A 22718-nucleotide genomic window follows, 5' to 3' on the forward strand; every position below is an offset into this window, starting at 1 on the left:
TCGAAAATAATCCCTTTATCCTTCTTGCTTTATTTTATCTATTTGGTTTCTTGATACTGTGATATAATAACAAATATAGGCTTAGCCTTTATCCCTGGACCCTGGCACAGAGCCCCTAAAGCCCTTGGGGTTCCTGATGGGGTGAGGGGGGCATCTTTTGATAGACTATTGGACTTAGTTTTGGGTCCTGACCCAAGAGCTTCCAAGACCCTTGAAATCTCCTGAGGCTAATGAGCTGAGTGGTGGCTGGGGCCCCGAGATGGCTTCAGGAGGGAACTGTCCTCCAGAAGGTCTAAGACATGATTAGAGGGTTGGAACATTCAGCCCTAACCCCTGACCTGTGAGGAGGGAGAAGGGCTGGAGGTTAAGTTTGGTCACCAACAGCCCATGATTTAATCAGCTGTGCCTGTGTAATAGAATCTCCCTAAAAATCCTAAACTGTAAGGTTCAGAGGGCTTCTAGGTGGATGAACATGATGAGGTCCTGGGAGAGTGGAGGGAGGGGTAGGGGGAAGTGCAGGGATGCTCTGCACCCCTCCCCCTCATACCTTGCCTTATGTGTGTCTTCCATTTGGCTTTTTTTGAGTTGTATGCTTCATAATAAACCAGGAATATTAAGTAAACTGGTTTTCTGAATTCTTTGAGCCATTTTAGCAAATCATGGGACTCCCCCTTACATATAGCCAGTTGGTCAGCAGTCTATACTTCTGATTGGCTTCAGATGTGGGGCAGACACATGGACAGAGCCCTTAACTTATATGGTCTGATGCTGACGTCAGGCAGTTAGTGTCAGAATTAAGCCGAATTGTTAGACAACTAAGTAGTGTCTGGAAAGTTGGACGATTGGTTGTCGGTATGGAAAAAAAAAAACACCCTACACACTTGGTATTGGAAGTATTGTAGATAAACACCTTTCAGGCTTGCATTAAACTCAGATGTCCTGTAAGGTAGGTCTCCTGTCCTCTACTTGTCTCATCCCTCCGATGCCCAGTATGGCACCAGGCACATTGCAGAAGCTTTCGGAATGGAGTGGAGTGGAGTGGAGTGGAGTGGAGTGGAGTGGAGTGGAATGGAATGGAATGGAATGGAATGGAATGGAATGGAATGGAATGGAATTTTTGTAAATGTGTCCTTTGTAAACAGGGGGACAATGTGGGACAGCAGAGTAGCTGGGCCTGGAAATTGGATGGACCATTTTCCATTTTACAGGCTTATCTGTAAAAGGGAGATCCATCCCCTGGCTGAGAAGTGGGTTTGTGAGGGTTAAGTGATGTGCCATGTTCTGAACACCTGACCTCAGGGGTGTGCTTATTGTTCAGTCTTTAACAGTTACGGTCAAGGGCAGGAGTCCCTGAAAAGGGTGCCTGGTTAGAGCCCCAGTCCTGCTCTGGTGGTCCAGCTGGGCCCCATCCCCTCCCATGGTGTCTGGAGTGTTTCTGCAGGAAGGCACTGGGTCTGCAGAAGCCTGGATGTGGCCCCTCGCACCAGCTTAGCTTGATGGGCTCTGATGGGGGGATGTTGGGGGTCCAGTCTTGCAGAGATCTGTTTTTGATGACCTATCAATTTTTTCTGTTGTTTCTGGAGGACTTGCAGATATATTTTCTTTGGTCTGCTTCCTGATATTCAAGCATTTGAATTAGCCGCCAGCTGATTTGAGATCATTGAGAGATTTTGCCTTCATTATGCCTTTCTTGGCCCATCCAGGCATTTCAGCCCATGGCACTAGCAGTTAAGGATTGATACTCCTCATGGAGGCTACAATGAAGACAGAGATGGTCCTGCACAATGCAGCCACCACTGCTGTTAAAACCTCTGAGAATCTCTAAACCAAGTCCCTTGTGACCATCACACTTGCAACAGACTGTGACATGATCCAGGGCATTGTGAAGGAACTTGCTTGCCGGTCACCAGGGAATGGCTGTGTGCGCGCCATCTGTCAGCCGGACTGTCACCATGCCAGTCCGGGGCCAGCACAGCCAAAGGGTGCATGGATGAGCGGGGACGGAAAGAGAGAGGGGCCCCATGGGGGTGCTCTCCTGTATTTTATGTATTTTATGTTCCAGTCTGCCCTTCCCGTGGGAAGCCTGGGACAAAATACAGGCAAGCACTCTGAATTTCCAGTTGGAATGTGACAGCTCCGTTCTTCAGGGCAGAACACGTATGCACCCAAGGTCCTGCTTGGGTCTTCGGGTCTGATGGAGGGAGGTCCTGGTGGTAGACAGGTGCATGAGAAAATATTGCCATGCTCCTGTCTGTCTTCTCTCCCTGGACCTCAGGTACAAAAAAAGCAAGTTAGTGCTGTTCTTCAGCTCTGATAACCCAATCCCGTTGGTTGCCCTGAAGCCTCCAGCCCTGTTTCTCATCTCTCATCCTGTCCGCCTCCTGTTCCCTGTTCGCCTGCTGCAGATAGCTGCTCCAGAGGGTTTGGCTGGAGTTGCAAATATGTTTGTTTTTTTCTAGACTGTGTGTCATTGCTGTGTGTGTCTTGTATATATACTTACATGATGCTGGGCTCTAATCTCTGTTCCTTTACTTTGCGTCCTTGACGTCCTGTTGCAGCTCCATTCATGGGGCCATCTCTTCCTAATCTTCTGTAACCGGTGATTGTAATTTCAGGTGTGCATCTGCCACATCTCGCTCATCCCATCTCCCAGAGGGGCCACCAAGTGGCTCCTGACTCCAGGACCGTGCAGTGCTGACTCTGCCTGTCTGTGACCCTTGTGGTCCTACATGAGCATTTCTCTGGGATAGGTGCTCAGGATGGAATTGCTTGTTCATGTAGTCCACTCTCTATAATATGACCAAATACTGCCACGTTGCTCAAACATACAGCCGTTTCACAGGCAGAAGGAAGCTGAATTGAGCTCCGTCCTAAAAAGGAAATCCATTGTGTGTTGAGCGTCCATCCGTCCGTCCACTGTGTCCTGAAAGCAACCCCAGTTTTTGCTTTCCAGGCATTATGTCGTTGGGTCACACGATTATCCCCTGACTCTGCCACTCTTGATACCTGTAGCGTGCAGCTGAGGAAGCTGTGGTCCAGAGCTAGCTCAGGACTCCCTCACGACCCTTCCACTGAGCAGTGGTTGGAGCCGAGTGGCTCTCAGTGACTCTCGTGGATACGTCATGCCCTTGCCTACAGAATCCCAGGTCTGCAAGCTGGCTGCTGTGCCTCTGAGGAGAGTGCCCCGAGCCGAGGAACAGCCAATGAGATCATGTGTCTCATGCTGGTGGCTTTGCATGGCCTGTGCTTCGTGTTTTGTGTAATCCTCTTGCTATTTAAGTACCTTCATGATTACCCTTCAGCATTTTAAAATGTGAGATTTCACTTGAAAATCTAGGTGGGCTGGCCCCATGCACGCTAGCCTCCAGTGGCTACTGTTCCTGTGGCCCCAATGGCGCCGAAACTCATGATTCCTGGAAGAGGCATTTTTGTGTGTGGGCAGTGCCCTTCTTTCCCCTCTGAGTTCTTCCATTCGATGCATGAACTGGCCTTGCCCCCTGCCCCCAGCGGTTGGGCCTGCAGTCTCCCTTATAGGCTTTAGCTGCGGAAGAGCCTGCTGCTTGCCCACCATGAGCTCATTTGCTGTGTCCTACCAAGAGCCCAGCCCGCGCCTGGCATCGTGGGGGGCAGGAGACAGGCCACCGTACAGTAACAGTGATGCCGCTGTACATAGTTCACCCTCCCACAGACGGGTTCCGTTGATAGAAAGGTGAGAATTTATCAACCTCAGATACTGTGCCAGGGGGAGAGTGTTGAGAATGATGGTGTTTGGTTCACTCTGTACGAACCGTAGGATGAGTTTGTTTTGGATTTCTGTTTTTAGCAAAGCTGTAGGTCTCCTGTGGTTGTGGATACATTGATCCTGACAGGCAGGGACAGCATCCTGGCTATGAGCTGAACTCAGGCACAGGTGGCTGTGAATCCCAGCTCCGTCCCTCACCAGCGGGTCACAGAGAGAAGGCACTTCGTCTCTTGGAGCCTCAGTTTTCAGATCTGCCCAGTGGGGGTTTGAGGGTCCAGTTCATAAAGCCCTTGCAGGGGCCTAGTAAGATAACGCAAGTAGATGCTTCAGCTGAGGTTTGGCATACAGTAAGCCCACAGTAAAGGTGTCATAGTTATCATTGTTACTGTTGCTATGAGAAGCCTCTGGGAGGAGGGCATCCATGTAGCTGGGGTCCGTGTGGGTTTTCTGTTCTTTTTCTGAAAGAGAGAATTGCTTTCTTTCCTGAATTTGTAGTCAGGGTCTGGTGCAGGTACGCCTCACTGCAGGTGGGGTCAGGGTTTGCTCTCTGTTCTGACGCTTGGTGTCAGGCCCCGTAGCATGTGAGTGCTGATTGACAGCCTCCGAACTGCACCTCCTGTACTCCCCTCAAGCTGCCCAGCCCTGGCGGGTCTCATCTGCCCCTCCCACTTACAGTAGGATCTCACCAGCAGTGGGGCTCACCACAGCACCCCCTTAGCAGTGTGAGCAGGCAAGGTGGGTGGGAACAAGGGGAAGAGCGAGCTCGCATTTGATGTGGGCAGCAAGCCCATGGCCTTTTCCATAAACGAAGCATGGACAGGATGGGGTCTGAGAGGTCCTTTTGGAGTCTGCCCTTTTCTTCCACCCAGTCTTGGGCTGTTGACAGAGCCCTGAATCCGCCTGCCCATCATGCAGAAACTCCTAATTCAGATGTCATGGGGGAGGCAGTGGGGATATCGTAGCCCCCTGGCCTATCCGTGGGGTGGTGGTGGTGGCAGGATACACTATTGATGGGGTCAGAGGACCTGGTTTGAAGCCTGGCCATGTAATCGACCGGATCCAGGAGCGTGGGCACGGCGCCTCCTCCCCCTGCACCTCTGATTCCTTATTTGTGAGATGGGTGCATAATAGAGCCTACCTCAGAAGCTCATTTTGAGGGTGAACCAGATAATAGGTACAAAGGACTTAACCCAGCGCAGCATGTAGTAAGCCCTGAGGTGTTAGCTGGGATGATTATCCTTGAGGCTGGTCTGTGTGCATCTGCGGTGTGCATGTTTGTGGTTTCTTGGGAGCTCCTGTCACCCGTTAGGCAGGGATCATGGTTTCCTTTGCCTTCTCCACACGCAAGTTCTGCATACACTGAATAGAGAGGAGGCACTTTAGGGTAGGTCAGCAATTTAGTGCAGAGACAGGGGTATGGTTTGGGTCTGAAGGTCCAGGTGTTAGATTCCAGCCTTCCACGTTTTGCTTGGCTTTGGAAAGGAGGGAACCCTGTAGGTCTTGTGTGAGCACCGCTGCCGCGGGGCCTGATAAACTCTGCCAGCTCCCAGCTGCAAATGCTCCCAGCTTCCTGCCTCTGACACCTGATGCTCTTCTTTCTCCTTTATGTAAACCTGGTTGAAAATACTGCCAAGTGGTTAGGAGCAGGGCTCTGGTGTTGGACACCCGGGTCCAAATCTCAGTACCACTACTTTCCAGTTGTTGTCTTGGGACATGATGAATGACGTCTCTGGCCTCAGTTTCATTGTCTTTGTAAGAGGTGATGATGATGGCGATAACCCCACCTCGTCCTGGGCCCGGTGCTCCCCACAAGCTCTGTAGCATCAGCCACAGTCTGATGACCCAGGCTCCTTATTCTCGCTCAGCCTTCCATGTCCTCCCTTCCCCAGGCAACAGCAGCAGTGACCGATTGCTCTGTAAGCTGGCGATAATAACGTGGGATGGATACTAAGTACAGAAGGGGCTCCTGGGCCCCGATACCACAATAACCCAAATAATGAGAAGGCACTGGTAGATTTAAGGGTCAAATAAGGTAATGGACTGGTGGACTTGAGTTTGTGCTTTCTCATCTCTAAGGGTGGCCGCTGCTATAGCAGTCCGAATTATTGAAAGATCTGCAATAATAGAGGATTCTTCGGGTCTTTGCCTTACTGATTTTGGGGTGCATTTTCCCTTAACACACGAGCTGAGTCGCTTCCATTTGTGGCTGGGTGTACATTGTCTGCCATGCTGTGGAGAAGCCCTGTCAACTGGTGAGACTATGTGGGATGAGATTACCTGGGGAAGTCTCTTTCTTCATTAATTAGTCTTGATTCTTGGAATGACAGGAGGAGCTACAGCCTAACTAGAGCAAGGGTTCTAACACGTCCACACAGGAAGGTAGCTGAGGGGTCCTTGGACCTGCCCATTCCCTTTGCAAGGAGAGAACGGAGACTCAGGAGGGACCTGGCTTTCCCAGCCTCCCAGCCTGGGATCCCTCCTCTGTAGCAGAGCACAGGTGGTGTTGAGTGGCCCTAGGCTTGAGGTGGGGAAATTGATCTGTCTGGTGTCCCTTCATAATCGGAGAGGTCTAGACACTTGTTTCTCATGCCTGTTGTCTTGGAGGGTTTGCCAAGCACCTTCCCCTAGAGCTCATTCCAACTACATGCCATGGGAGGACAGGGATAGGATGGGGATGGGAGGTAGATCGGAGGGGTCTTCTCTGAGAACCAACTGGATCTGCAGGACAAATCCATTCAGAAATGCAGGCTGGAGAAGAGGTAGACCAGAGCTTACCCAAAAGGGAATCCAGAAACCTAGGAGAGTAGAGCCAGGGACACCTCTACGCGTGGATACAGTTGCATCTGGCGACATCCCCACCAGGGCCCCAGGAACCTGTTCTTCCAGGTAACCTAGGGTTGGAGCTTTCATTAATGGCCGCTGCCTGGGAGTTGATAACAGGTTACTCTTCCAGGAGTAGATTTGCATTTTAACAAGAACTCAGAAACCCCAGCCGAGTGATTGGGGTGTGGCCGTGAGATAGGCCTGGATTCCACTTCCAGACTGCTCACTTACTAGCTCTGTGAGCTCAGGCAAAGTCCTTAGTGTCTCCGTGCCTCAGTTTCCCTAACTGTGAAATAGGAGAGGAGCAGAAAGGACCGTGGAGGGAACAGCATAGGCAGATAAAATGTTCAGCGAACTCTATTTTGCCAGTAAACACTTAGCAAGCACCTGCTAGATGCCAGATACTGTCACCAGGCAGCAGGGACATGTATGGTCATCACCATAGAAAAATAAAGGGATAGGGGCAGATAGGCAGAGGGGACCAGAGTGTTTGTTTTTTGAACAGAAGGGACTTCCGGCAGAGATGGGGACATAGTGAGTGACGTGAGTCAAGCAGGTATCTGGAAGGAGGGCATTCCAGACCAAAGCAGCAAGTGCAAAGGCTCAGAGACAGAAGCAGGCTTGGCACGTCCCAGGAGGTGCACATCGCTCTCAAATAACGAGGAGGACAGTGGAGGACATGGGATGGAAGAGGATGGGAGGAATCAGGGCAAGGTGGCCTTGGTGCCACACTGAGGACGTGGAGATGGTCTAGATGGAGGGCGTTGGGTGGGGCAGGAAATGCTCGGGCCCCTTGGAAGCAGCTCGGTAAATGCTGGCTGTGAGCACTCACTTGGGAGCGTCTGCCAGGAACCTGCAGATGGAGACAAGAGTGAGCCAAACTGGTCCCTGCCCGGAGAGACTTGTAGCCCAGAGGAGAGAGTTCCATGTGTGTCATGAAGTGAGGCCACTGGGCGTTTGGGTCTGGGCTCCTGGCTGGAAAGGGAGCCAACTGTCCTGGGAGGCTTCCCGGAGCCCTTATGTTCAACACCAAAGGCTGAGGACGGAGCTGAGAGCATCTCCCTGGGGATGTGGGCCTGGAGCCCTGCCCAGATGAGAGGGTGAAGCCCACAGGCCCGAGGCAGCTGGGTGACAACGGCCTTTGCTGCCATGAGAAGAAACTTGAAATTGATCCCGAAGCCCCAGGGGGTTTCTGCCTGGGAAGTGGATGGGAGCAGAGCTTGAAGGTGACCACTTGCACAGGAGTCCTGAAGATCCCTGTCCAGTCACTGTGACGTTTGTCCTGGAAGGCCGAGAGCGTTTTTACAATGGGTCTATTTCAGATCTGGCCCCTTCTCACCCCATGGGACTAAGAAGTTAACACTCTTGGGGGCAGCATGGCCCGACCAGGGAGATGAGAGCTCCACAGCCCACCATCCAGGTTCAGATCCTCACTCTGCCACTTGCTCTTTCTGAGCTGAGCAAGTGGCTTCATCCTTCTGGGCCTGTTTCTCCAGCTGTGAGGTAGGGTGGTAATTCTAGCCCCACCAGAGGCCGCAAGGAGTAAGTGATAAATTGACCTGAAGCTGTCGGAGTGGTCCATGTGAGGTGGTGAGCATCACACTGTCCCCTCCCACATTTTCTCTGACCAGGTTCCTGACCCGTGTGTGTGCACCTGCCCTCTCCTCAGCAGCTCCTAGTGACTTCTGGCCTTAACCTGGGACTCTCCCCACAGCCTGATTCAGCCCCTGCTTCAGTCTATCCACCCCTCCATCCGGCTCCCTCAGCCCTGCTTGCCACACGCCCGTGCACTCCATCCCAGTGCCCCCCTAATTTCCTGGCAGTCCTACTCGCCGTGCCTTCTCCCTAGACCAAGGCCCATAGTGCCTCCTGCTTCCCAAACTCTCCCACACCAGCCTGGGTGGAAGGGAACACCACTTCCACGAGAAGCTCTTCTCATGTTCTGCCGCAGAGTTTTGTTAATGATGTGTCTGCCCATTGTCTACCCCTGGCCCGAGAGTGACTGGTGCTGTGACTTGTCACCTGGATCCTCAGCATCCCATAAACATTGTTAGAAGAAAGGAGAGCTTCTAGATGGCCACCTCTAGGGCAGCCGTCATGGTGCCCTGCTCTGGCACCTGCTCACCACGGGTCCTGGTGCAGCCTGGCATCCGGGAAGTGAGGATGGCAAAGTGAAGCTGTACCCTGGTGCCTACTGGCTACTTGGCTGCATGAATGACACGTGTAACCTATACTATCTCGTGGGCTCCGTGAATGTCAGAGAGGAAGACCATGACCTCCATGGGGTTACACCTGTTTCTTGGCTGGCTCTGTCCTTCCCAGGTGATTACCAACTACTTGCTTGGTGAAGGGTTGAGCTGCTGGAGTGAAGTAATTAGCAGGACTTCTCTTGTCCCTTCAGAAGGACAGTGACTCTGGCTCCTGAACTCGGGGGTGTCTGTAGAGACAGGGTGTGAAATTCTCACCGAGGGAGCCTTTGAGACACATCCCGGCCTTCCTCTCCCTCCCCTCCCCAAACTCTCCTTCCCTCTTCCCTTCACATCTGGTGCATTCCAGCTGGTGAGCACTCTGGAGAAAGGCTTGTTAAATGAGACTTGTTTAGACCAGCCAGGTCACTCATCCAGCGGTCCGGCTCTGGTGTGAGCCTTGGAAACCCCTGCTCACGGCCACTTGGAGCCCGTTCTCAGCCTGAAGATTAGGAAGATTAGGACTACTTTCCTTTCTAAGTGCACACCTTTATTATTTCCCCGAGTTAATCAAATGAAGATGCTTTGTGCAGCTTTGCCAGAATTACCCCATCAGAAGCTCGTACGAGGGGCTCACTCAGCGGCGTTTGGGAAGCGCACAAGGGTCCCTCTCGCCTACCCAACAATTCACTGCTCCCAGATGCCTCTGTTGGCAGTGCAGTCGCGGGGATTTTCTCTCCTGGCCTTGCAATTCGGTTACATAACGTCTCCCTGGAGACTCTGCTCAGGCTTCTCACCCAAGCTGTGAGCTCCGGAGCTCACGGTCTGCAGCGCGGCCAGGAGGGCGGCCGGGGCCTGCACCAGCACCTCCCAGCTGACCCACCCTGGAGGGGGGCGGGCAGGTGTTCGGTACCCCAAGACTAAACAGCGGGACAGTGAGCCCTCCAGAACTCAAGAGTCGGGACTTCTCCGTGTCACGGAAGGAATCAAGGACTGTCGCTCTCCGGCTTGAAAATACCCACTGAGGGGGGCACTTGGAGGGATGAGCACTGGGTGTTATGCTATATGTTGGCAAATTGAACTCCAATTAAAAATATATATATAAAAAAAAATTAAAAAAAAAAAGAAAATACCCTTAGCCCCGAGAGAGAGCCTGCCTTCTGGCCAGGGACCCCGCAGGCCTGCCGCTCCCCCCTGCCAGCTCCGTCCCCGTGTGGGATCCCCACATCCTGGCTGTTCCCGGACCAGCACCTTCCCCTCCAACGCTCGGAGCAGGGGATGCGGGCACAGGCCCAGGAGGCAGGCACGGCGCGGGGAGCGCAGGGGTGCTGGCGCCTCGGCCGAAGTGCCGCTTGCTGGGGCTCCCGAGAACCCAGTGAGGCAGTGCGAGGAGCGCTTGGCCCAGGCCACGCAGCTAAGGGACCAGCCTCTGTGCAGCCGCTGCAAGGGGCGGTGGGGGCCGCGCAAACACCTTTGTCACCGGGCTCCGTGGCCTGACCGCGCCGTTCACAGTGACTCCAGCCCAACTGGAAGCTCCAGGAAGTCAGGACCCAGGCCGTGTGGCTCCCAGGGGGCCCCGAGGCTCATCTGTTGAATGAACCAGTAAGTGACCGGATCAGTGAATGAGCAAGCGAATGAGTCCAACCCCCCGACGTCTGGCCGAGAACTCGAGTACCCTTGCTTCCCCTCGAGGTTGGCAGCCTGGGCCATGCCACTAGCACCTCTTGGCTGGGTGACTGCAGCGGCCTGCCCCGGGTCTCCCCGCCTCTAGGCCTGCCCCCCTCCCTCCTCCAGTCTCGCCTCCGAGGGCACCCCTCCCGAGGGGCCTTCCTTCTGCTACCACCCTGGCCAGCCCAGCTCCCTTTGTCCTGTCCAGCCCACGCCGCTCCCTCCCATAGTGCTTCCCGTGACATATTCACGTCTCCACTTTCTGTCTCCTTCTCCTACGGCCTCAGAGTTCCTCGAGGGCAAGGGCCACCCTGCTACCCTGGCTTACATCCTTTGAAGACACACCGCAGAGAGGTTAACTTCCTGCTCAGATCACGCCCCGTGCAGACAGGGTGGCTTCCTTGCAAGTGGCTCTACCCCGTCCCACGTGGCCTCCACACTCCCAGAGGAGAGGGTTGCAGGCTCTTCGCCTTTTTCTGGCAAGGCCTGGACCTGGTTGGCTCCTCTGGCATCTGCCAGCCTGGCCTGTGGCTCCTGCCTCACCACAGGGATGCTGGGAAGCTTGTCTCCTGTGTTCCCAGGGAGAAGAAATGGAGCAGGTAGGACGGGCTCCTCAGAATTGGACGTAGAAGGGGATCCCGTGGCCGCAGAATCCTCGCGCTGGGCTCCCTGGGCATCCAATCAATGGTCCAGAATTCTCCAGCCAGTGGACCATGTGTCAGATCAGCTGACTCTGGAGAAGCCATCTCTCAATGGGGCCTGAGCTGCTCACTGCTCCTGATGAAACCAGGCCCCTAATGCACTTTATACAGCACCACGATGTTCTTAGGCAGAAAGGAACTGTGGGTTATAGTCCCCTCGGCCACCGCCGGAAGGGTGGCCCCGGGGAGACAGTGTCAGACGTGGCAGGTTGCCATGGGGCCGAGCGTCTGTTCTAGGAAGCGCCGCTCATGGTCCGGTTTACAGCATTCCGTCGTTTTCAGAATTACTCTTTTTGTTCTTGTTTTAAGATTCTTATTTTAAGGAGCAAACATGAGCAAGGAGAAGAGTAGAGGCAGAGGGACAAGCAGACTCCTCACTGAGCATGGAGCCTGGCTCCGTATCATGACCTGAGCCAAAATCAAGAGTTGGCTGCTCAGCCAGCTGACCCACCCAGGTGCCCCCTCAGAATTGCTGTTCTTAATGTGATGGCATCTTTATTTTCTTGAGGCTCAAAACAAAATTACCCTTTTCTTGAGGGAAGAAAATACTTGCATCCATACAGCCCTGGTTTCTTTTTCTGAAGCAAGGACTGACCCCCAGCCCTACTGATGGCTCTGGACTCTTAAGTGACATAGCATTGTGATGGGAATGCCATGGGAATGACGGCAGGGCCATGGCTGTGAGGGCTCGGGAGCGGCCCCCAGACGGGTCTGGCAGGTTCTGTGAGCTGGGCTCTCATCCACTGCCACCACTTCTTGTGCCACGATTAGGCTGCGCCCTTGGGGGCCCCACCAGTGAACTCAGAAATACCTCCTGGCCCTGTTGGCGCTGGACCCGACCCTGTGGGCAGGCTCCGACAGGACATCCGTCCCCTCCCAGGCACCCTGTGTGACAAGTAGGGTCTCTGAAGGACCCCGTCTTCGTGCACTTACTACCTGCCTTCTGGTTGCTGCCCGAGGCCATTTGGAGGCCAACCTTCTTTCCTCCATCCCACTCCCCTCACAGGTCTTTGTCCTCTCCCGTTGGACTTTGCCACAGCCTTCCAACCATTCTGCCTGGTGGCCTGCCTTTCCTCCCCTGAATTCATGCCCCACAATTATGCGTTTTTGCAGTAAGTGTTTATGGGGCTTCTCATCATCTCTAGGCTCTGGTGGTACAGGGGAGAACAAGACAGATAATGTCCCAGCCTCTCTGGGACTTGGAATTGATTAGGGGAGGTGGGGAAGCAAGAGGCACATGATGAGCCAGCAAGACCATTCCAGGCAGCAGTGAGGACCATGAAGAAGAGAACAGGGCGATGTTAGCTGGTACATCCTGGAGGGCCTCTCGGAGGTGGAGGCACAAGAGCAGAGACCTCCAGGCCAAGGGAATGGTTCGGGAAAGGCCAGAAGGCCCCAGGAGAGTGTGCGTGTGACATGGGCAGAGAGGGCAGACATGTTGACAGTGTTGGGTGGGTGCTGAGTGGAGGGCAGGGAGGCGGACATTGGCAGGGTGCACTGTGGCCACAGTGTGCAGGTCCCCGTGAGTCATGCTAAGGGTTTAGACGTGCATGTCGGGGGATGAATAGAGTTCCCGGGGAGCCACTGAAGAATTCTGAGCTCGGACAGAATTTTGAGAGGTCTCTGTGTCCGAGGCTGCCTGTAGCCCGCTTCCCTGGGCAGTGGGACGACGCATCTCCTGCAGCCCCCACCGCCGGCTTCCTCCCGTGGTCTGGGAGGCTGGGCAGGATGGACTCCAGCTGCCACTCATCTTGTCTTGCTCAGGTGGATGAGCCCAGCTCTTGGGGCCTGCTCTCTGCCTCTGTCCTTTGCATCTGCTCTTCCCTCACCTCGGCACGTCTGTTCCCTGCCCACGGGCCCCTGTGTTTCCTCCCCAAGATGCTGAAGCAGTACTTTCAGGAGAGACTTCCTCTGATTGAAACCCTCTCTCTGTTCCTCACGTGAACTTCCTCCGAGCCTCCCTGAGCACCTGTGGATCACAGCCCTGTAGCACTTGCCGCCTCCCCGGCCTCGACACTCCCCACAACCCCCCAAACCCGCCCCGACACTCCCCCCAACCCCCAACCCCCGCACCTGCGTCGTCCACATAGAAACACCTTGAAGGAAACATCCTGGTGGAGCGTCCATGAATCATCCTCTATCGCAGCCTGGCAGACGGCGTTGGTCACCAAGGGCTTAGCCTGGGTTATCATGAATGAGGTAGGCTCCCTCCTCATCCCCGTTTTATGGATGAGAAGCCTGAGGCTCCCCGTAGTCTAGCCACCTGACGGTAGAGCTGGTAAATGGCAACACAGGTCGCTCCGCCTGCCTGAGGGAATGTCGTCAGGTGCGATCATCCCACAGTGTGATCTCGGATGGTTTTAAGGGGCCCAAGGAGGCCAGGCAGGGATAGGACCAAGGGGACAGCCTGGGAGGGTGGTGGCACTGTGCTTGTAGCTAATAAGGGCGGGGCTGCACGGTTTTCAAGGGAGGCCAGGAATCTGCATTTTATACACAAATATCCTGGTTTTAGTGTTAGGCCATACAAGCCACTAGCACCTCATGGCAGAAAAGGTAGGACCATCTTCACCAGTAGATGGGAACCCAGCTGATCCCCGACAGGGGAGTCCGTTCCAGACAGCATTGCGTTCAGTCCACTGAAGCCACCAGCTTCCTCCCGGAACGTGCAACAGCCCCTTTTTCAAAAAATTCCAGAAGCAGCAGGCACATTTGAAAACTGAAATGTTTAAACACGGACTGTGTCTAACACCAACAATTCCTGATTCACGTCGTTAGAGGTACTAATGGTATTGCGGTTAAACAGGAGAATGTTCTTCATGTTTTAGGAAGCATGCCGAAGCACCCCGCGGTGAAACGTTGTGATGACTATAATTTCCTCTAAAACACCTCAGCAAAAAGGTAGCAGCGATGAAGAAAATACAGAAAAGGGTTAAGGCTTATTAGATAAAGGGTTATGGGGGTTTGTGATAGGCTTTGCTCTGCTGTTTGCCGTACTTTGAAGTTTCCGTAACAAAGTCAGGATGAAATGACAGACGTAGGGAGCCATGCAGTCTTCCACAGGTAGTTCCGAGATCTTGCCTGCCCCGCTGCGATCTGTGCGGGGACTCGGGGTGTCGGTGCCTCCAAACCTGACTGAGACCCGAGGGGAGCGATGTCCCGGGCAGGGGTCTCTTCCCATGGTCAGTGGCTGCTGGAGCTGACCCCCAAGTGGAATTTCTGGTTTGGGGCAGCCTGTGGTGTGGAGGATCGTGGCTCTCTCTCCTGTAAGTTGGAGAGCGACTCCTGGATGGAGGGCAGCTCTGACTCTGCCCGGGCTGAAGTCCTGGGACCCTGCTTGCCCGCCTCCGCCCGCCTCCAGATGCTGAGCCTGCAGGCTTGGTCCTTCCCGTTCCTGAGCTTCTGACGGGTGGTAAGCAGGCCAGGCGAGGAGAGCACAGAGTGCAGAGCATGAGTAAAGATTCCACAAATACCTCGGCTTATTCTGAACAAGCTCCGCCAAAACCTGCCCCCGTGTCAGCTTCAGATTGCCGCTGCACTGGGTTTTCTCAGGGGCAGGCCGGGCTTCCAGGCACCAGTCTCTGGAGGGATGAGTCCTTGGAAGGACAGGGGATTCTTCTAGGGTGATGACCCCTCTGCCCGTCACGGCTGCCCCCAGGACTGGGGTGAGAGCAGGCTCTGAGACCAGTGGAAAGTGTTTTCGACCCCTGGGTGGCATGCTCCCACCACTCCCTGGGATCCTGGTGCCCTCCTGCAGGTGGCCTGAGGAGCCATCTCCCGCCCCTGCTTGTTGCTGCAGAGTGTGCCCAGCATCCCTGCTGCACAGACGGGGAGACCTGTGTGTGCCCCTCTGGGGCCCATGGGCTCCTTCGTGGTCCGTCTGCAGCCCCAGGCAGGCCTCGCAGGCTTGTGTGCCGATCCAAACTCAGGCCTCACGAGCTCCATTTGGCACTGACCTGGCACCATAACCACCTTCAAAGGACGAACGTCTCACTGCTCGGGGCCACAGGGCAGCAGCTGGTGTTCAGACCGGGGATGCGGTGCAAGCGGCTCCCGCTCGCTGCTCGTGCCGAGGACCTGCTGCTCTCCCCACCCAGTGCCCCCATCCTGGGCTGTGGGAGACCCAAGGCCCCTCCTGGAGCTGGAGCAGCCTGTCAGCGTGCAGTGCTCCCTCCCTCTGGAGGGAGGGTTGCGATGGGGTGGCTCCTGCAGGGGTGGCTCTGGACAAGAAGACCTTGCTGTGACCCGGAGAGGGCCTGGGGGTGGCGGCTTGCCGGGCCCCGCATCTCAGTGACCCTTCCTCCCACCTGGTGCTCCGGGAGGGCTGCCAGATGCAATAAAGGGTGAAATTTGAATTTCAGATAAATGATGAATAATTTCCTAGTTCAAGTGTATCCCAAATACCGCATGGAAAGGTTTCATTGTGTGGTGCGTAGTTGAATACGGAGACATTATTGACTCATGAATCATTGAATATTGAGTTATGAATACTGAGAAATTACGCATTGTTTATCTGAAATTCACATATCACCCAGCATCCTGTATTTTTATTTGCTAAATTGGGCGACACTGAAAGAATCTCCCTGCTGTATTCCGGTCCTTGGCTGCTGGGCTTTGTGGGGACCCTTGTCTTGAGCACAGGGTGGGCTCTGGGTGCAGTGGTGTTCAGCAGACTGTTGCTGAGCCCCTCCTGGGGTCGGCTCTGTGCTGGCCCGGGGCAGGGGGGCAGGGAGGAGTGCCCCGCTCCCCCTATGGGACCTCGTGCCTGCTCAGGCTCCCCAGACCCCCTCCATGCTGCCACTTGCTCATCTGTCATGTGCTATTAGAGTCCATCTCCTCAAAAAAAAAAAAAACAAAAAAAAAAAAACAAAAAAAAAAGAGTCCATCTCCTCTCGTGTTCTTGTGAGGATGGATGACTCCATTCCTCTGCCTGCCCTCTCTCTACTCTTCCCTCATCCAACGTGGTTCTCAGAGTTTCCCATGCCCCCCATCCCCGCCCATGCTGGCCAGGGCCCCCCATGCAGATGTGTATGAGCACAATGGGCTGCAGGATCTGTGGGGGCCCCTTATTTCAACATGATTAAGGGTGTCGACACGGAGACAGCAGGCCATCACACAGGTCCACGTTCTGTGCCCACCAGGCACCCTTGGGAGGCCTGCACTGCTACTGAGGCCAAGCAGACACAGGGGTGGAGCAGTGAGCGGGGCGGGTGGGGGGTAAGTGTGAGTGCGGAGGGCCAGAAGCACCGGAGCCTGGAGAGGGTGGAGCCGAGGTGCTGTGCCCTCCGTGGGAACCATGTTGCCCCTGCCTCGGCCGCCTGCTGCCACATATCCTAGTTATTTAAGAGAAGGTATTATTTGTTTATCACTAAAACCTTTCTTAAATAGTGAGGACTGACTCATATCTTGGAAAATTCCTATGTTAGCAGATTAAGCACCATCTCTGGAAGGTAGTGTTTAGTGTGATTCATAATTAGACGCTGAGCTGTGTGGTCACTGGGTTTATTGGTGTGTCCCACGCCGCCTGCAACCTCCACCAGCGACCCAGCAGCGAGCATGTGTGTTCGCTGTTCAATCCCCAGACCCCGTCGCTGCACTTGGCACATTGTAGGTGCTCCATGCAGAATGGCCACAGTGGCTGAGACTTCGTTCATTTGTGGGAAAGCACTGTGGGTGGTTTTAGGGACCCGCTGTGCCCCTCTTAGTAAGAACATCATGAGCATCCTCCCTGCTACTCAGAGTGACTGCAACGGAAAGCCTCAGGCACCATTTGCATGTGTTGATCACTCAGCACCCTTTAGCTGTCTGCCTGGCGATGATTGATCGCTGTATCTTTTGTGGGTGGTTTTGGGTCAGGCGAGGAGCGCACACCTGAGCACCCCCCATGTGTCTGTTTCCCCAGGATGCCAAGTTTGTGGAGGAGCGGAGGAAGCAGCTCCAGAACTACCTGCGCAGCGTCATGAACAAGGTCATCCAGGTGGCTCCCGAGTTTGCCGCCAGCCCCAAGAAGGAGACCCTCGTGCAGCTGATGCCCTTCTTTGTGTAAGTACTGCTCACAAGGGCCATCTGCCCCGCACTTCCTCCGTCCCCTCCTCCGAGGTTGGCCCGCGACGTGTGTGTGTGTCCCCGACACGCTGGGGCCCAGGTGTTCCGGAGCTGGAGCCGCGGCACTGCTGACTTCTGAAAGGGCTTCGAGACCGCAAGTCTGCAGATGAGCGTTGTTGAGCTGAGATTTGCAAATAAGCACAGGCCCATGCAGTTTTCTACTTCATACCTTCTGATCACAGGAGAGCTTAATATTCCCTGCAGCTTGCAGAATGTTCCAGAACCAAATGGGTCCATCACTGTTGCTTCAGCGGGTAATGGACGCAAGGAAAAATCCTCCGACTCCCGCTGCTCCTGACTGAAGTAACATAAATATGAAAATACTTTAAGTGTGAGCTAACTTAAAATTAGGTATCAATTTCTTACTCTTGAATGTCATAAAAGTGAAAAGAAAATGAAAGGCGTTTGTTGACATGTCAAGCACTTACAAAATCATTACAATTCAAAACTGTCAACACAATGGATGTGGCTGTTTTTCTGAAACTGGAGCTTTGCTCACATTGGCATGCGGCACGTTCTTTCCGTTTGCCACGTGCAGGCGGCGCCTGTGTGTCTCCATGCTGACTCCCTGCCGCCCCTTCCCCGGTCACATTGCCGGGGAACATTTGTGCAGCACCTTGGGGCAGGTGGTCATCACTTGGTGTCACTACTCGATCACTGATGAGTCTGCTCTGTTCTATATAGTCTGTTATTAGCCTGACCCATTTATAGCCTGAAATCGGGACCGAGGTGATGGAGCAGCAGTTGTTTTTTGTAGAGCTTTCAGATGCTATAGAACATAATTATATCACTTCTAGAACATTACCATCATGTGAAAACACAAGATGTAAACTCTCATATGGCAAACCTGTGGATCCCCAAAAATGGGATTGGGACTCATTAATTGAGAAGCATTGGTCTGGGTCTGCGTGATGTGTTGGGGCAAAATAGGAGTTTCTTTTCAGTCTAGTTCTCAAAGACGGTACCCTGAGGGTTTGGAGGACTGTCCTCATTAACAGCGGTGCTCTAGCTTCAGACATGGAGCTTACTCCGCTTGTGTCTGGTGGGGAGGGTGCCTTTGGGTCACACATTTCTGGGTTGAACTTCCAACCAGCCAGCCACTGGCTGGACTGCCCCTCTAACTGCTGCCAGCTTGCATCTGTTTTTCTGATTGTTTCAGGGCTTTTGTGAGAAGACAAAGTCTGTATTTGGCCTCAGGTAAAAGGCATCTTTTTTCCCAAATGCTCCAGATGGAAAACTGCACTTTTCTTTCATTCCCTTGTGATGCCAGGGCCTCGGCTCCACTGTTTCACAAGTGCTGTAAGAGTTCACGGGGCAGGGGACTTCCCGTTCCCTGAAAGGCAGACCTCTGGCTGTCACGCGTGTTGGAAATTAACCTGTCACTGAGTCCTGTGAGTTTGAGCTAAATTTTCTGATCAAAACCAAGTTAGAGAGTCGGTCCTAAGACCATGAGGCTAAGCAAGGCTGCCTGCCTGAGTCTGAGAAGGAGGAAGGACTGCTCACAGGCAGGCTGGTGTCGTTCCCACTGGGTCCGGGCAGCCCAGGGGTCTCTGGCTGAGTAAATATCAGCCTGCGGGATGGTTGGTGGAAATGGTACATCCACTGAGCATCTCAGTGTGTGCGGCAAGCTCGGCCAGGCTGGTTGCCATTCATCAGAGCTGAGGGAGAAACCTTTTGTGCCTGATTAGCATGGAGAACGTAGGGTTTGATGCCACAGGCTTAAAAAAAAAAAATACAAAGAATTTCAATAGGAGTCTGTGGCAGACGACAGACTATTGACACCAGACTTCTGAGTAAGCACTAGTCTAGACCCCGGTTGGGATTAAACCACTCTCCCCTTTGGCTTTCCTCACAGTCCAAATTATGCTGCTGCCCTGTCCTCTTCTGTCTTTGAGTGAGGTGGGACTCCAGGTCGGAGTTTGCAGATGGTTCATTCTGGGGCCCAGTGTGTCGCTGCTGATGAATCTCCACGTGGTAATTTCCTAGTTGCGTGTGCCCACAGGAAACAGTGTGCCTGGCCTTCAGCTCAGAAGCTCACCCTGAGAAATTTCTAGTTAAAAAAAAAATCTTTCTTGGCTAAGGAAATAAACCTCACAAAGCATAATTATTCCTATAAACCTTGACAGATTTCCTCAGTTCTTTCTTTTTTTTTTCCTCCTTTTTTTTTCCCCCTCAGTTCTTTCAAATGCTGATTCAGGATTCTAAAAACCCCTTTTAGCTACTGGCCAGGAGTGGATGTGTTCACTAAGGATGGCACTGCCTGGCCCCTTCCATTTGTTGAGTACTTGCTACAGGCACTGGCTGAGTGTTTCTCCTTCCTGAGAACCTATTAGGTGGAACCTTAGAAAGTTGCCAGTAAAATGGCAATTTCATAAGGTTCTCCTCAAAGCTGCCGAGGAGGGTGAGGCCCAGAGAGGTTACCTGCTGACCCCAGGTTTACCCAGCCAGCACGTGGTGAGCCCAGGCTGTTTGGTGCCATATCCCGTGTTTCAGGACAAACCTGCAGCCTGTGGATTGAGCCTGCCTCTCTGCCCTGTTTTATTTGATCAGTCCGATGGGGTCTTGTTATTTATTTATCTTAATTGAAATGATGGCAACATCAAAATATTAGTGTCCAAAAAAAAAAAATCAAGTATCAGAATGGGTCATGTCCTGTTACAGACTGAACACTGTGTCCTCCCAAAATTTCTGTGTGGAAGCCCTGACCCTGATCTGATGGTATTTGGAAATAGGGCTTTGGGGAAGTCATTAGGTTTAGAGGAAGTTACAAGGGTGATGTAATGGGATTAGTGCCCTTATAAGAAGAGGGGAAGAGGCACCAGAGTTCTCCCTCTCTGTCTCTCTGTCTCTCTCTCTCTGCCACGTGAGGACACAGTGAAACTCAGCCATCTACAAGCCAAGAAGGGAGGCTTCACCTGGAACCAAATCTGCCAGCACTGTGATCTTGGACTTTTAGCCTCCAGAGCCAGAGTGGGAAATAAATGTCTGTTGCCTAAGTCACCCAGTCACTGGTGTTCTGTGACAGCAGTGGGGCCGATGAGCACCCATCCCCTCCCACTCAGCCACACTTGGCTGCCGTCGGACAGCGCTGCCCTGCCCTCACTGGGACCCCCCACTCCTGTCGTCTTCTGGACTCTGAGCGAGCCTTCCCAGCCATTTGCAGTTGGCGTCTGGCTGTTTTCTCACACACTCCCCTGCATTACCTGTGTGGCCCCCACTAGGTGCTTGAGTTTGCTGCGTCTCACCCACCGCTCAGACGGCTTCTCCATATAGGCGGGACGGGACACCAGACTCTTCTATGAGCTGGCCCACTGTTGAACTTCCTAAAGGTGGTGCCTGCCAGCCTGGGGCAGGAGAGGGAAGGTGGGCAGGGGAATCAAAGCAAGTGGGTAAAATTTGCTCATTTTCCTTCATCCATCTTCCTTAAAACCTTGGGGCTCCTGCAGCCTGGAATCCATATCCAACAGGACCTGCTTTTGCATGCACATTTCTGGCTTGTTTTTTCTCTCAGTGTGTCAGTATTTCACTCTGTTTTGCAAGGGGCACCATGACTTCCAGGCATTCTGCACACCTGCACAACCTGAGAGTCGAAGAATCAGCTGATTGAATTCATTCTTCCAATCTCCCCACCTCCCATTGCCTTCCTTGGTAATGCCGCAGCCGTCCAAGTTTGACAGCAGGACAGTAGGACACAGGCCATTTCTTCTCCGTTTTGAACTCTGCGCGTCAGGTGGGGACCTTTGTATGTCCCCAAAATTGGGAGCCGATGAAGAGTGTTCCCCAACAGCCTCCTCCTTGGGAGCCCAATGTTCGCATCCTCCCAGCATTTCAGGGAAAGGTGGGCGCCAAGACGTGGCGCAGGGCAGATGTTAGCAGACCCTGGGGGGTGGGGGGTGTCAGGTGCTCTTCTGAAAGCGCGTTAATGAGAGGCTTGGCATCTAAGAATTCATTCCGCGGAACTGGACCACAAGTCAGTGAAGGCTTCAATGATTTGTTGTGCTGTCATTTAGCACATTATTAAAATGTTTTCTACACCGTAATTCATCCTTGGGAAATACATCATGTTCTGCTGTTCTTGAAGGGGAGAGGAAGTTACGGGGGCAGGGGCTGGGGTAATGTAGGTCACAGCACAAATTCCCCACTGAATTTGCAGCAGAAGATGGGGCACTTGGCGGGATGAGCACTGGGTGTTATGCTATATGTTGGCAAATTGAATTCCAATAAAAAAATTTTTTTTAATAAATAAAATGGAAAGACAAGATACAAAACAAACAGAAAAAAAAGATGTGGTCGATGTTTGCACCGCCCCTCCACCCCCATCTGCTGCTGCATTTACTCTTAAAGCTGCTGGATATATATTTTGCTGAAATTGGAGGTGCCGTGTTCTCCCTGTGGGCAGAGGTTTAGCTCAGGGATGATTTGCCCCCAGCTTGTGCACCAGGGAGAACCCGCGTCCTAAGTTGAGAGCTTTCACTTTGCAAATTGCCCCTAACAGAAATCACTTAGCTCCTTTCCGGGGACTTTTAACTCACACTGCATTCGCGGACTAACCCCAACCTTCCAAGCTCAAGAGTCCTCAGCGTGGTCCGGGTCCCAGAAAGGAGTACAGACCCTATTCGAGAAATCTCTAACGTGTGGCCAGACTCAGCAGACTAGCTAGGTGTGGACAGTGCTTTAAAAAGTAAAATATAAATGTGAGTGACCAATGATGAGATGAGCATGCCCCCAGCTTGGTGCCTTTCTGACCACCCTGTCTTGCATCTCCCTTCGGCTTGCTTCACTGATGTACATCAGCTACCAGGCCCTCAAAGGCAGGTGAGTTTGAGATCCCTGGTAGCCAAATAGAAAGGATGGGGAATTTGGAATCCGCGATACTCCCCAGCTCTACCACTGAGGAGGAAGGTGATCCTGGGCAAGGATTTGGCCTCTGTGTCTCGTGTTATAAAGTGTAAAAGGGGAAGAGTTAGCAGTACCAGGGCCACTGATAAGTTAGGGTATTAAGTGAGGGCAGGTGAGAGAGCCCAGCACAGTGTCTTCTCTGTGATGGCTGCTGTTAATCATGAGACTCATGAGAAAGAGGAGAGAATCCTTATGAAAACCCCATGGACACTTCTCTTTTTGTCTCTTCATTCAGCCAAACATCCATCTGTCCCTACGAGTGAAAAACTAGAGGCCCAGAAAATTTAAGTGATTTGCCCAGAGTTGTTCTGAATTATTCCTAAAGCCAGCGTCTCCATCCCTCCTTCTCCTGCTGGGGACTCAGCGCTCCAGACAGTGACTCCGGGCCTGCCCTGGGGAACCTGCTGATGTGTCGCTCGCCTGGGGAGATGATCATTAAATGCCATCTAATCACCTCCAGCCCAGCCAAGTGACTTCTGGGGCTGCTGTTAAGAGATGTGGAGGAGGTGCTGGCCCTCCAGATCCTCCAGAGCTCCGGCCCAAAGAGATGGGAATGGGTCCCTCTGTTTGAAAGTGACAGGGGCACCAGCTACTCTT

General features: G+C 53.2%; 1 protein-coding gene across 2 annotated transcripts in view; it reads left to right on the top strand.

Moving 5' to 3' along the window:
- Positions 1 to 22718, top strand: part of SNX29 (sorting nexin 29) — a 530502-nt gene that overhangs the window by 455580 nt on the left and 52204 nt on the right. For both annotated transcript variants that reach the window (XM_055339302.1, XM_055339303.1), the window contains exon 20: positions 17020 to 17159. In XM_055339302.1, coding sequence (XP_055195277.1) covers positions 17020 to 17159 — 140 coding nt within the window. The remainder of the gene's footprint in view (positions 1 to 17019; positions 17160 to 22718) is intronic.

Source organism: Nyctereutes procyonoides, unplaced genomic scaffold (genome assembly GCF_905146905.1).
Source record: "Nyctereutes procyonoides isolate TBG_1078 unplaced genomic scaffold, NYPRO_anot_genome, whole genome shotgun sequence".
Lineage (NCBI taxonomy): Eukaryota > Metazoa > Chordata > Mammalia > Carnivora > Canidae > Nyctereutes > Nyctereutes procyonoides.